General features: G+C 39.3%; 1 protein-coding gene across 1 annotated transcript; it reads left to right on the top strand.

Annotated features, from left to right (window-relative positions):
* Positions 1-13,273: 13,273 nt before the first annotated feature.
* LOC123560851 (uncharacterized) lies at positions 13,274-13,744 on the top strand. The gene has a single exon (XM_045353007.2). It carries the CDS (start codon positions 13,274-13,276, stop codon positions 13,742-13,744), a length of 471 nt encoding a protein of 156 aa, XP_045208942.1.
* Positions 13,745-13,870: the final 126 nt, after the last annotated feature.

The raw sequence follows: 13,870 nt of genomic DNA, 5'->3' as shown, positions 1-13,870 counted from the left end.
CAATCAACATATTGAGCCGAATAAAATGATGTCCAAACTGGCTTAATTTTGAATACGCCCTATCAAAGTATAATTGAAAATGTGTTCAGAACTAGGCCCTACTCGAGATATTTGATTTTTTTTAAAGAACTATTAAATAAAAAGCTACATAAAACTTACATCGTTATCAGTCGGTAAGGCCTTCACAATAATTTCCACCGCGGTCATTCTACTTTTACACGAACTATCCATCGAATACCAAAGTACTATCATGAAACATATAAAACATTTAAATGGAATTAATTAAATCATTTTCTAACAATAGTAGTTGATGCATAATGTATAATATGTTGTTCATACCATGCATTACACTCAAGAGAAATGAAAACGCAACCGTGCATTTGTGCTTGCAATTTGTATGTAATATTGTGGTTTATTTTGTGACACTCGAAGAACGACCTTTGTCACAAGTGCACGTGGAGCTCGTGCTGTAGGTCATGTAAATACAGCATTCATAGGATGTATTTACAAAATGTATATGAATAATACTCGTTTACCAGCCGATATATCTTCAAAACTGGCCAACATACATTTCCAAAAACTACCGCATTTTATCAATATCGTTTTCTTTTAGTGTGTGTGTGTGTGTGTGTGTGTGTGTGTGTGTGTGTGTGTGTGTTCGGGTTTAACGTCTTTTTCTTTTTCGTTTTCTTTTAGATACGCCTCAAGACCAATTAACAACGGTGAAGTCTCAACAGGCTGTCACACAGGAAACCTCATGTGGCATCATTACGTCAACATTTTCCATTACGTCAACGTTATACGAAAGCATTTTGCAACGTAAAACAACTCGTACTTTTTGTAACTGAACATCTTAGTCATTTTAGACGGAAATTCGATATTCCATAGCGTCGATCGAATTTCTGTTTATTTAAACAGAATTCATTATTTAAGCTCCAACACGAGCTCCACGTGTCACACGTGGCAAAGATCATGTTTAACAAAACAAAAATGGATGTTACGTTTTTATTTTCCTTGAGTGTATATCATCATTCTGAATTTGCATCGATATACAATGACAGCTTAAACATGCAAACTGAGATGCATACGTTCACCCGGTATACAGCGCACGCTTCATAAAGCTAGTAAACGATCCATACTCTGCAACAGCTCGTTTCAAATTTCAAATTTATTTATTTGGTCATGACATATTACATGCATGAGACTATGACAACATAATACAAATAAAACAGCAATGCATATGGTTCCTACTCATAACATACAATTAGTATAAGTATTAACTATTTCAATCGCTTCAAATATTTATATTGATTTCAATGACTAGAAAGGTTGCAAGACGTGACATTGTCAGTAGGTAACAGTATCATTATGCTAGGGAGAATCCATGTCAGGGAACGTAATCTGGAATCTCGTAGAGGAGAGGCTCGTTTGCTACCCAAATTACGTTCCCTGAGATTTTCCCGTGCATAATGATACTAGCCGATAACACATTTGTATGTTAAAGTTTTACGTGTAGAATCTAAACTGTGCACTGTCACGTGCAATCTGATCACCTCGGCCTTAATGCTACACAATTATACGGAGAATACGGAAAAAGAATCTACCCAATATTTCACGAGCGCTGCCAAGTGATGACAGAATCTGATATGACGTTACAGGACCTGCAGTATCTCAGTACAGCATAGATACGGGTGACACTGACCTTCATTTTATGACAAGTACAGGAATTTTAGCAAGCAAGATACCGAAACGGACATTTGAACATTTCTGCTCAGTATTTTCAAAATATATTCTAATAGTGCTCGATCTCCGTGTTTTATGGTAGTTTTTCTTGACCACCTCTATATAGGTCCATTTAAGGAAGATCCTACGTAATGTTTTGCTCCATGTCGTCTGTAGCACTATAGCAGTAAAAAGTACTGGCCAGCCAAACACTGTAACTAATATATGTGATCGTTATGTCCCCTTGTAAATAGGTTTTCCATGTCTATGAAAATGCTTTAACTCCATTTAATTTGTACCCTGCTATATTTCTAAAATGGACTGGTCCATCCTTCAGTTTGTACGGAAGAGCATTAGTGGCAGGTGTATGTTATTAATTAACCCGAAATTTCGAGTTACTAACTCGACATTTCGAGATTAATGATTTCGAGACACGTAACTCGAAATTTCGACATAAGAACTACAAAGGTTTACGTTGATGTATAGGTCCTGGCCAAGATTAGGTACCTGGTGTATCCATCGGGTAGCCCTACAGGGTCATGCGGGCAGCGTTTGCTCATAAAATATATCATTATTTAAACCATGTTTAAGTCTGGAAGGTTTTCGACGTAATCTGAGCCCATATGGCAAGGAAATATAGAGATACCCTACATGAACGTGTAGTAATGAGTCTGACCAAGACTGGGTACCTGGATAGATCTAGATTTTGAGGCGAGGTCATAGAAGGTGATCGGAAAGTATTAAAACTTAGAATATTTCTCTTTTTTGACCATATCTGAAAGGTTTTCGACCTAGTTCAAGCCCCTACCACCTGAACATACTATACATGTAAATGAAGGTATATATCCTGGATACAGTTTGAAATCTGGAGTAGCTCTATAGGCTATGGGGTAGGTCATACATTGATGTATGGTAGTACATGTTCAAGTCGCTACTGTTGGGTACAATATATGGATGTGTAGATAGATGATTCCACTTCGAAGAGTCAAAAGTCGTCCACTACATTTTTGGCCTTTGACAGACAGACAGACGTTCAAATTTTGCGGATACGAAGTCGAAATTTCGTGTTATTAACTGGAAATTTTGAGTAACTTAATTCGAAATTTCGACTTATTAACTAGAAATTTCGAGAAACGTAACTCGAAATTTCGACTTAGTATCTTGAAATTTCGACTTAGTAACTCGAAATTTCGATATATTAACTCGAAATTTCGACTTTAGTAATTCGAAATTTCGAGTTGATTAATAATAACAAACCTGGCACTAATGCTCTTCCGTAAGTTTGGACATTACCACTTAAATTCAAATGTATGTTCACTGAAAATTTACTGACTGAATAGCGAACAGTGCAGACCATGATCAGCCTGCACACTTGACCTTGAACTAGACCACTATGTCTCAAACGCGGTATGTAATCACGCTATGGTAGACATATCAAGTTTGATGAAAATCCATTGAGCTGTTCATAAGGAAGTTGTTTTCTGACAGTCCCTTAAAGGTGTAAGGCGGGAACATTGAACAAAGTTCAAGGATGTTACAAAGTTTCCTAATAATCCATCAAGTTGTTCATGGGGAGTTTGTCTATTTTTAGCTCAACTCAAGGACTTGAGATGTCCATAAAAGGTTGATACAGACCAAGTCAATGGATTTATAACCAGTTGTTTCAAGAATTTTCTAGTTTCTCTGTCAGCCTCTAAACGGAATCTAGTGGAAATATTTAACGATCTCGTGAGGTCCATACAACGCAACCAAGTTTGACGAAGATCCATTGATCAAGCACTTCATGCCTTGCTTAAAAGTGGTTTGTTTTTTTTTTTCGTTTTTTTTTAGCTCTTGCAGCCTCTAAACGGGCTCAAGACTAACCGTTTGAATAAAGTGTTTTGTATAAGGATGCTACGGATCAAGTTTGTCAAAACTCCAGCGAGTGGTTCTTAAAGATTTCTATTTTCAGAGGTAGAGCGAAACCATTTAAACAAACGTGAGCAAGGTCTATGCCAGGGAGGGCGAGACAGATATTATGTTCAGTCACTTCAGTGTTACTCCAGCTAGTAGTTTCAATGTAACAAGAAGTCCAAATCGGCCTAAGTCGCTCACCTGGAGAAGACTGCTTCCGACAAAGTTTGGTGAACATCCTTTAAGAAGTTCATTGAAATTAAAGTTCGCCCGAAGGGTTATATCAGAAGATGGAAACAAAATTAAAAGAAAAAGCAAGGTTTAATGATTTTTTTCGTGGTGGTGGTGGTGGGGGGGGGGGGGTGCGAAGCAGGGTGTGTGTGCTGTAGCTGTAACAGGATACTAAAAGGCAAGAAACTAAATTAGTTTTTCCGGGGATGGGGGTGGGATGTGCATGGGTAATGTAGATTGTTGCAGTCTGCACATCATCTCATACCACCTGTCTATATTCAAAGTTTCGAATCAATACCTTCGATATTCTTTAGGCTATGCTATGCTTTGTACACCAAATATGATAGGCAGATTTGACTTTGACCTACCGCCCTCTGCATATTGTCTCATTACCACCTACCTACATCCCAAGTTTGAAGTAGACATCTTGAATGTGACATCAGATACTAAATATGTGTGACAGATCTGACCTCTTAGCTCCAGTTGTGACCTTGACCTTAAACCTACAGACCCCGTTCTAGACTGGCTCCCGTCCCTATGTTGGTCATATTTCTAATATATAAGGTTTCTTCATTAACAGTGGAACTAACTCCAGCAGGTCGTTTCTATATTTACATTTTATTGCCCCTGGCTCCGAACATAGGTTTAGCCATCTCTATTTTAGAGACTAAATTAACTCATACAAGAGGTTAATGATGACCCTATATCGCTCACCTGTTAAACTTGGCATTGGAATCATAAAGATAAACATTCTGACCAAGTTTCATGAAGATAGGGTCTACTGCGTTAACAAGCTTTTCCTTTGATTTGAGTGGTGACCTATTTTTTGACCCCACATGACCCATTTTCGAACTTGGCCTAGGAATCATCAAGATAAACATTCTTACAAAGTTTCATGAAGATACGGTCATAAATATGGCCTCTAGTGTTTACAAGCTTTTCCTTTGATTAGAGCGGGTGACCTAGTTGTTGACCCCACATGATCCAGTTTCGAACTTGGCCTAGGAATCATCAAGATAAACACTCTGACCAAGTTTCATGAAGATAGGGTCATGAATGTGGCCTCTGCAGTGTTAACAAGTTTTTCGTTTGATTTGAGTGGTGACCTAGTTCACGACCCAGTTTGGACCTTGGCATAGGAATCATCAAGATAAATATTCTGACCAAGTTTCTTGAAAATAAGGTCATAAATGTGGCCTCTAGGATGTTAAACAAGCTTTTCCTTTGCTTTGACTTGGTGACTTAAGTTTTTGAACGCACATGCCCCAGTTTCGAACTTGGCCTAGAGATCATCAAGACAAACATTCTGTGCAGGTTTGTATCAAATCAAAGCATAAATGAAACCCCTATAACGCTGAAATGACCAAGATAGAAAATGTCACCCCTTTCAGGAATAGTAACTCTAGAACCCATGACGGAATCTAGCCGGTTTTCGAAAGGAACCGAGATCTTATTGTGACTTAAGTTATTTGTAAGTGTGGTTAAAATCGAATGTAAAATGTCAATTCTATCGTGTTCACAAGGTAAAAATTAAGACATTTCGGCTCTTTCAGTGGTCAATCAGGGGCCATAACTCCGGAACCTATGACTGGAAATGACGATTAAATGGAATCCAAGATATATTGTTGTTAAAGATATTTTGCAAGTTTGTATGAAATCCAACCATAAAATGAAGTCTCTATAACATAAGTCTGCAAAAGTCAAAATAGCAAATTTTGGCCCTTCAAGGGGCCATAACTCTGGAACCCATGATGGGATCTGGCCAGTTTCCGATAGAAACCGAGATATTATGCCAAACAAGCTGTGTGCAAATTTGATTAAAATCAATTGCAAAAACAAGAGCTGTCGCAGGAGACAGCGCGCTCGACTATTTCGATGCTGGATAGTGAAAATGGGCACAGCTGAGGAAGCTGGAGCAGTCACTGGAGTGTTTAATGACTCCAATGTGGATGATGGTATTGGACAATAGCTTATGTTTGTGTCAAAACAAGTAAGTAATAAGAGAGATAAAGGTAAAGGTATCAAAACTTTAAATAAGTATAATTCTAAGCAAAAAGGGGGCATACTTCATGAAATATTAGTGCAAGAGTGATGCACCTTGTGTCATATGATGTGGATGATGATGTGTAACAACTACTTTAAGTTTGAATCAAATCCATTTAGTAACAAGAGCTAGTAGAACACGAAATGCCCCCCTTGATGCATTCAGTAATTGCACAAGGAACAGAAATGATTTGGTCACTGTACACAAAAGTTCTACTGTTCTGAGTCAATGTGACCTTTGACCTATTGACCTCAAAATCTTTAGGGGTCGTCTTCTGGTCATGATCAACCTCCCTATTAAGTTTCGTGGTCCTATGCCCAAGCATTCTCGAGTTATCGTCCGGAAACCGTTTAACTGTTCCAGGTTACTGTGACTTTGACCTACTGATCTCAAAATCAATAGGGGTCATCTGCTGGTCATAATAAACCTCCCTATCAATTTTCATGATCCTAGGCCCAAGTATTCTTGAATTATCATCCGGAAACCGTTTAACTGTTCCTGGTCACTGTGACCTTGACCTTTCACTCACTGACCTCAAAATCAATATGGGTCATCTGCTGGTCATGACCAACGTCCCTTTCAACTTTCATGATCCTAGCCTGAAGCATTCTTGAGATATCCGGAAACTGTTTAACTGTTCCGGGTCACTGTGACCTTAACCTGTGACCTACATATCTCAAAATCAATAGGGGTCTGCTCGTCATGCTCAACCTCCCTATCAACTTTCATGATCCTAGCTAGGCCCAAGGGTTCTTGAGTTATCACCCGGAAACGGTTTAACTGTTCCGAGTCACTGTGACCTTGACCTTTGACCTACTAATCTCAAAACCAATAGGGGTCAACTGCTGGTCATGACCAACCTCCCTACTAACTTTCATGATCCTAGGTCCAAGCGCTCTTGAGTTATCATCCGGAAACAGATTGGTCTACACACCGACTGACCGACAGACAGACCGACCGACATCTGCAAAACAATATACCCCTCCTTCTTCTTCGGAGGGGGGCGTAATAACTGAGACAGAAAAGAAAGTGCACCAAAACTTTAACCTGAAATTCTAAGTAAAAAGAGGAGATAATTCATGAAATACTGGTGCCAGAGTTATGGTCCTTGTGTTATATGATGTGAATGACGATGCTGAACAACTGTAATAACAGAGATATAGTGAAAATGCATCAAAATTAACCTAAATTCCAAGTAAAAGGGGGCATTATTCACGAAAAATTGGTGTCAGAGTTATGGACCTTGTGTCAAACGATGTGGGTGATAAGGTGGAACAACTATTTTAAGTTTGAATCAAATCCATTTAGTAATAACTGAGGAGTGAAACTGCTCCAAAACTTTAACGTGAATTTTTAAGTAAAAAGGGGGATAATTCATTAAATATTGGTGCAAGACTTATGGCCCTTGTGTCCTATGATGTGAATGATGATGTGGAACAATTATTTTAAGTTTGATTAAATTCCATTTAGTACCGTAATAACAGAGTGAGTGAAAATGCACCAAAACTTTAACCTGAAATTCTAAGTAAAAAGGGGGCATAATTCATGGAAAATTGGTTCCAGAGTTACGGACCTTGTGTCATATGATGTGGGTGATGATGTGAAACAACTATTTTAAATTTGTATCAAATCCATTCAGTGATAACTGAGATAAAGTGAAAGTGCACCAAAACTTTAACCTGAAATTCTAAGTCAAAGGGTGGGGGGGGGGGGGGAATAATTCATGAAATATTGGTGCAAGAGTTATGGCCCTTGTGCCATTTGATGTGGGTGATGATGAGGAATAACTATTTTAAGTTTGAAACAAATCCATCAAGTAATTACAGAGATAAAGAGAAAGTGCATCAAAATTTTAACCAAAGTGCAGACACAGAAGAACGCCGACACCGGGTATAGTAGGATAGCTCTCCAGACTTCGTATAGTCAAGCTTAAAATGTTTCGTGTTTCTAAGAAAATAACCATGCAGCCACGTTAACCCCGTTCATATTCTATGCACATCATCTCATCACCACCTACCTACATGATAAGTTTTAAGTCGATATCTTGAATGGTTAATTAGGTTATGCTCTGGACACGAAATATAATGGACAGTTTCAACCTTTGAGCTAAATTTGTGACCTTGACCTTAAACCTGCAGACCCCGTTCTAGACTGGCTCCCGTCCCTATGTTGGTCATATTTCTCATATATGTTTTCTTCATTAACAGCAGAACTAATTCCAGCAGGTTCTTTCTATATTAACATTTTTATTGCCCCTGGCCATCATCTCATCACTACCTACCAACAGGCCAAGTTTGAAGTCAATACTTTGAATGAACAAGTGAATGAAGTATTGACATGGAATGCACCTAATTTTCTCTACTGCAGTATAACATAATGAACTGATATTATGTCAATGATATATAAACAATATTGTACTACATGTATATATACAATATGTTATATCAAAACACTTGGATTAAAATTTGCATATATAAAAACCTACAGTTGTTTTCATATGGAATTTTTTGGCCGATTATAAAAAAGTTACCATGTAAGTTATTTATAGTAACAACAAAGGGAAATAAATCCTTAAAAAAAATCTATATGATGTAAGTCCACAAGAAACTCTTTACCAGGTAGAGATAGGTCAAAATACACCTAAAACTGGATGTAACATGCATGTTGTGCAAAAGTATTCTCGATTTTTCCCTACGACCAGAGTAATAAAACAGTTACAACATAATCTATTTATAGTAAAACAAGGGATGTAATTCTAAAAACAAAGGTGCCTCATCGTGGTGAATATTTGTGCCAAGTTACATCAAAATCTCTCCATGCATGAAGAAGAAATGCTCCGGACAAAGTCATTCTTGTATCTGACCTTTGGCATCTTAAGTGTGACCTTCACATTAGACCTAGGGACCTGGTACTTGCGCAATACACTCCGTCTCCTGGTGGTGAACATTTGTGCCAAGTAATATTAAAATCCTTTTAAGAATTGTTGAGTTACACACTGGACAGGAAAAAACCCTTTGGCCTTTGACTTCCAGTGTGACCTTGACCTTGCAGCTAGGGGCCCGGGTTTTGCGCATTACAAGACGTCTCATCCAGGGTAATATTTGTGCAAACTGATATTTAAATTCTGTTTTGCATGACAAAGTTATAGACCAGACAGGAAAAAAATCTTATTGACCTTTGATCTCCAAGTGTGACCTTGACCTTTAAGCTAGGGTTCTGGGTGTTGCGCACGACACATCGTCTCATCATGAGGAACGTTTATGCCAAGTAATATTGAATTCCCTTGATGGATGACAGTTCTGGACCGGACAGGAAAAAACCCTATTGACATTTGACCTCCAATTGTGACCTTGACTTTTTGAGCATGACACATTGTTTTATCATGGGGAACATTTGTGCCAAATAATATCAAAATCCCTTTTTGATTGGTAGAGTTATGGACCGGACAGGAAATGAGCTGTCGGAGGACAGCAACGCTGGACTATTCAACAGCGTTGTCAATTGAATGAATACAAGTCGAAAAAGGGGTATAATTTTGTAAAATTGCAAAACAGGGTTATGGAACCTGTAGAATGCATATCAGCTCATGACAATGAAAAAGTGTGTGAAGTTTCAATCCTTTCCCATTAGTGGGTACTGAGATACCAGCTTACATACAAAAACTTAACCAACTAGAGTTGTCAAAGGAGTGACGAAATTATACCCCCACAATATGGCCTTGTCACAGAACTAAGTCAATGTCAAAGCTGCACTTGCTTGACCTTTGACCTACTGACCTCAAAATCAATAAAGGTCATCTGCTGGTCATTATCAACCTCCCTATGAAGTTTCATGATCCTTGGCCCAAGCATTCTCAAGTTATTGTCTGGAAAAAGTTTAAATGTTCCAGGTCACTCTGACCTTTGACCTTTGGAACTCAAAATCAATACAGGTCATCTGCTGGTCATGACCAACCTCCTATTAAGTTTCGTGATCCTAGTCCCAAGCGTTCTGAAGTTATTGTCTGAAAACCATTTTAAATGTTCCATGTCACTGTGACCTTGACCTACAGACCTCAAAGTCAAACTTGACCTGTATTTCATGATGTTACACCTGTGTACCAAAATTTATGATCCTAGGCCAAAGCGTTCTCAAGTTATCATCCGGAAACCGTTTACCTGTTCCGAGTCACTGTGACATTGACCTTTGACCTACAGACCTCAAAGTCGAACTTGACCTGTATTTCATGATGTTACACATGTGTACCAAAATTTATGATCCTAGGCCCAAGCGTTCTCAAGTTATCATCCGGAAACCGTTTAACTGTTCAGGGTCACTGTGACCTTGACCTTTGACTACTGACCCCAAATTTGAACTTAACCTGTATTTTCTGATGTTACACCTGTGTACCAAAAATTATTTAAATCAGTCAAGCCTTTCATGAGTTATCATCCGGAAACCATGAAAACCAACGTTTTGTGGGGGTATAAAAACTGCTAAGTCGAAAAAGGGGCATGATTTTGTAAAAATGAAAAAAGTAGGTTAAGGAACATGTGCATTGCATGTCAGATCATCACAGTGAACAAGTGTGTGAAGTTTCAATCCATTCCCGTATGTGGGTACTGAGATACCAGCTTACATACAAAAACTTAACCAACAAGAGCTGTCACTAATGGTGACAAATGCCCCCGCAGCACCTTGACCTTTGACCTGGTGACCCCAAAGTCAGTAGGGGTGGTGTACTCAATAAGTACTATCAGCATGTGAAGATTGAAGGTCCTGGGTGAAGTGGTTCGCATGTAAAGTGCCTTCATGCAAAAAGTTAACGTTGGCCCCTGTGACCTTGACCTTTGACCTGGTGACCCCAGTCAGTAGGGTTGGTGTACTCATAAAGTACTAACAGCATGTAAAGTTTGAAGGTCCTGGGTGAAGTGGTTCGCGAGTAAAATGCCTTCATGCAACAAGAGATCACAGAGTGATCTTGGCGCCCACCAATGTGCCATTTTTGAGTGTTCCAATTTCAAGATTTATTGACTAGCTCAAGGTCAAATTTCATTTCCGTACACAACACTGTGCATGTGGTCCAAATTCGAAAGCTGTAGCTTGAGAAATGTGAAAGTAGGTCACTAGGTCAAAATCAAGGTCAAATTTTATTTCCGAATACAGAACTATGCATGTGGTCCAAATTTGAAGCCTGTACCTTCAAAAATGTGAAAGTAGGTCACTAGGTCAATGTAAAGGTCAACGTTTGTTTCGGTACATAAAACCATACATGTGGTCCAAATTTGAAGGCCTTAGCTTGAAAAATGTGAAAGTAGGTCACTGGGTCAAAATCAAGGTCAAATTTCATTTCGGAACACGAAACTATGCATGTGGTCCAAATTTGAAGCCTGTACCTTCAAAAATGTAAAAGTAGGTCACTAGGTCAATGTCAAAGTTTTTTTCAGTGCACAAAACTATGCATGTGGTCCAAATTTGAAGGTTGTAGCTACAGAAATGTGAAAGTAGGTCACTAGGTCAAAATCAAGGTCAACTCATGTCAAGGTTCATCTTGCCACTCAAAACCATACATGTGGTCCAAATTTGAATGTTGTAGGTTATTGACAAGAAGTTTTTAAAAGCTTTTCCCTATATAAGTCTTTATGAACCATGTGACCCCCAGGGCGGGGCCATATTTGACCCTAGGGGGATAATTTTAACAAACTTGGTAGAGAACCACTAGATGATGCTACATTACAAATATCAAAGCCCTAGGCTTTGTGGTTTGGACAAGAATATTTTCAAAGTTTTTCCCTATATAAGTCTATGTAAACCATGTGACCCCCGGGCGGGGCCATATTTGACCCTAGGGGGATAATTTGAACAATCTTAGTAGAAGACCACTAGATGATGTCACATACAAAATATCAAAGCCCTAGGCCCTGTGGTTTTGGACAAGAGGTTTTTCAAAGTTTTTCCCTATATAAGTCTATATAAACCATGTGACCCCCGGGTCGGGGCCATATTAGACCCCAGGGAAATAATTTGAATCATCTTGGTAGAGGACCACTAGATGATGCTTCATACCAAATATCAAAGCCCTAGGCTCTGTGGTTTTGGACAAGAAGATTTTCAAAGTTTTTCCCTATATAAATCTATAGATGTAAATTATAGAAATAAACAAAGGGCCATAACTTACTAAAAAACTGTTGAACCAGTCTGATTTTCAGGGGGACATAACTAGGGTACCAATACATCATTCTGACAAAGTTTGGTCAAAATCCCCCTGGTAGTTTCTGAGGAGATGCGATAACGAGAAATTGTAAACGGAAGGACAGACGGACGGACGACGGACACAGTGTTTTGAATAGCCCACCATCTGATGATGGTGGGCTAAAAAGTTAATGTTGGCCCCTGTGACCTTGACCTTTGACCTGGTGACCCCAAAATCAGTAGGAGTGGTGTACTCAATAAGTACTATCAGCATGTGAAGTTTGAAGGTCCTTGGGGCAGTGGTTCGCGAGTAAAGTGCCTTCATGCAAAAAGTTAACATTGGCCCCTGTGACCTTGACCTTTGACCTGGTGACCCCAAAGTCAGTAGGGGTGGTGTACTCAATAAGTACTATCAGTATGTGAAGTTTGAAGGTCCTGGGTGCAGTGGTTCGCGAGTAAAGTGCCTTCATGCAAAAAGTTAACGTTGTGACGAACGATAGAACTAACTAACGAACTAACGCACGAACGGACGGACAGTTGAAAACTAAAATGCCTCCGTTCCGGGGGCATAAAAACTGCTAAGTCGAAAAGGGGCATAATTTTGTTAAAGTACAAAGTAGAGTTATGGAACCTGTGCATTGCATGCCAGATCATCACCGTGAAGAAGTGCGTAAAGTTTCAATCCATTCCTATCAGTGGGTACTGGGATACCAGCTTACACTTAACCAAAAATTTCCAAGTCAAAAAAGGGGCATAATTTTGTAAAAAAAGCAAAATAGAGTTATGGAACCTATGCAATGTAAGTCAGTTTATCTCAGTAAATAATCGTGTGAAGTTTCAATCCATTCCCACAAGTGGTTACCAAGACACCACCTTATATACAAGAACTTAACCAAATGACGCGGACGCAACGCATGGGCGAGTCCAATAGCTCTACCTATTGTTTGAATAGTCGAGCTAAAAAGCCCTGTTGACCTTTGACCTCTCATTGTGACCTTGACCTTTGAGCAAAGGGTCTGGGATTTGCGCAAGACAAGTGATCTCATCATGGGGAACATTTGTGCCAAGTGATATTAAAATCCCTTCATGAATGACAGAGTTATGGGCCGGACACGAAACAGACCCTGTTCATGCTATGTTAACATTTGACTGTCAAGTGTGACCTTGACCTTTGAGCTAGGGGTCTGAAAGTAGTGCTTGACAAGTCTTATTATGAGGTACATTTGTGCCAAGGTCTCCTGTCCCATACTTGGCCATATACAGCAGAAAACCGAGAAACTGCAAGAAGTAGCCAGATCAACAGGGCTAGAGGTCAACGTCAACAAAACTAAATGCCTCAGGATTAACCCAGGCAGCATGCAAGGCATCCACATAGAAGGACAAGCCATTGAAGATGTTGACACCTTCACATATCTGGGCAGCATTGTCAGCAAGACAGGGGGTACAGAGGAAGACATCAAGGCCAGAATAGGAAAAGCCCGCCATGCGTTTGCAACACTGAGACCAGTGTGGAAAAATCACAAGATCCACCTGAAAACTAAGATCAGACTCTTCAACACAAACGTGAAGACAGTCTTCCTTTACGGTGCTGAAACCTGGAGGACGAAACGCCTGGACCAGAGTCTGCAAGTATTCATCAACTACTGCTTGAGACAAATCTTGCAGATACGAGTAAGGGACTAATAAAGTTTTGCTCCGGACACAAAATATAATGGAGTTTTGACCACTGAGCTCAATTTGTGACCTTGTACTTTGACTAAAAGAGCAGTTTCAATCGCTCTGCATACCGTCTCATCCCCATCTACCTAT

This window comes from Mercenaria mercenaria, chromosome 10 (assembly GCF_021730395.1).
Source record: "Mercenaria mercenaria strain notata chromosome 10, MADL_Memer_1, whole genome shotgun sequence".
In the NCBI taxonomy this organism is placed as follows: Eukaryota; Metazoa; Mollusca; class Bivalvia; order Venerida; family Veneridae; genus Mercenaria; species Mercenaria mercenaria.
This window is presented reverse-complemented; position numbering and strand designations above follow the sequence as displayed.

Excerpts from the sequence above, each read along its gene's own strand:
- LOC123560851 (XM_045353007.2), top strand. The coding sequence starts at position 13,274 with ATGAGGTACATTTGTGCCAAGGTCTCCTGTCCCATACTTGGCCATATA.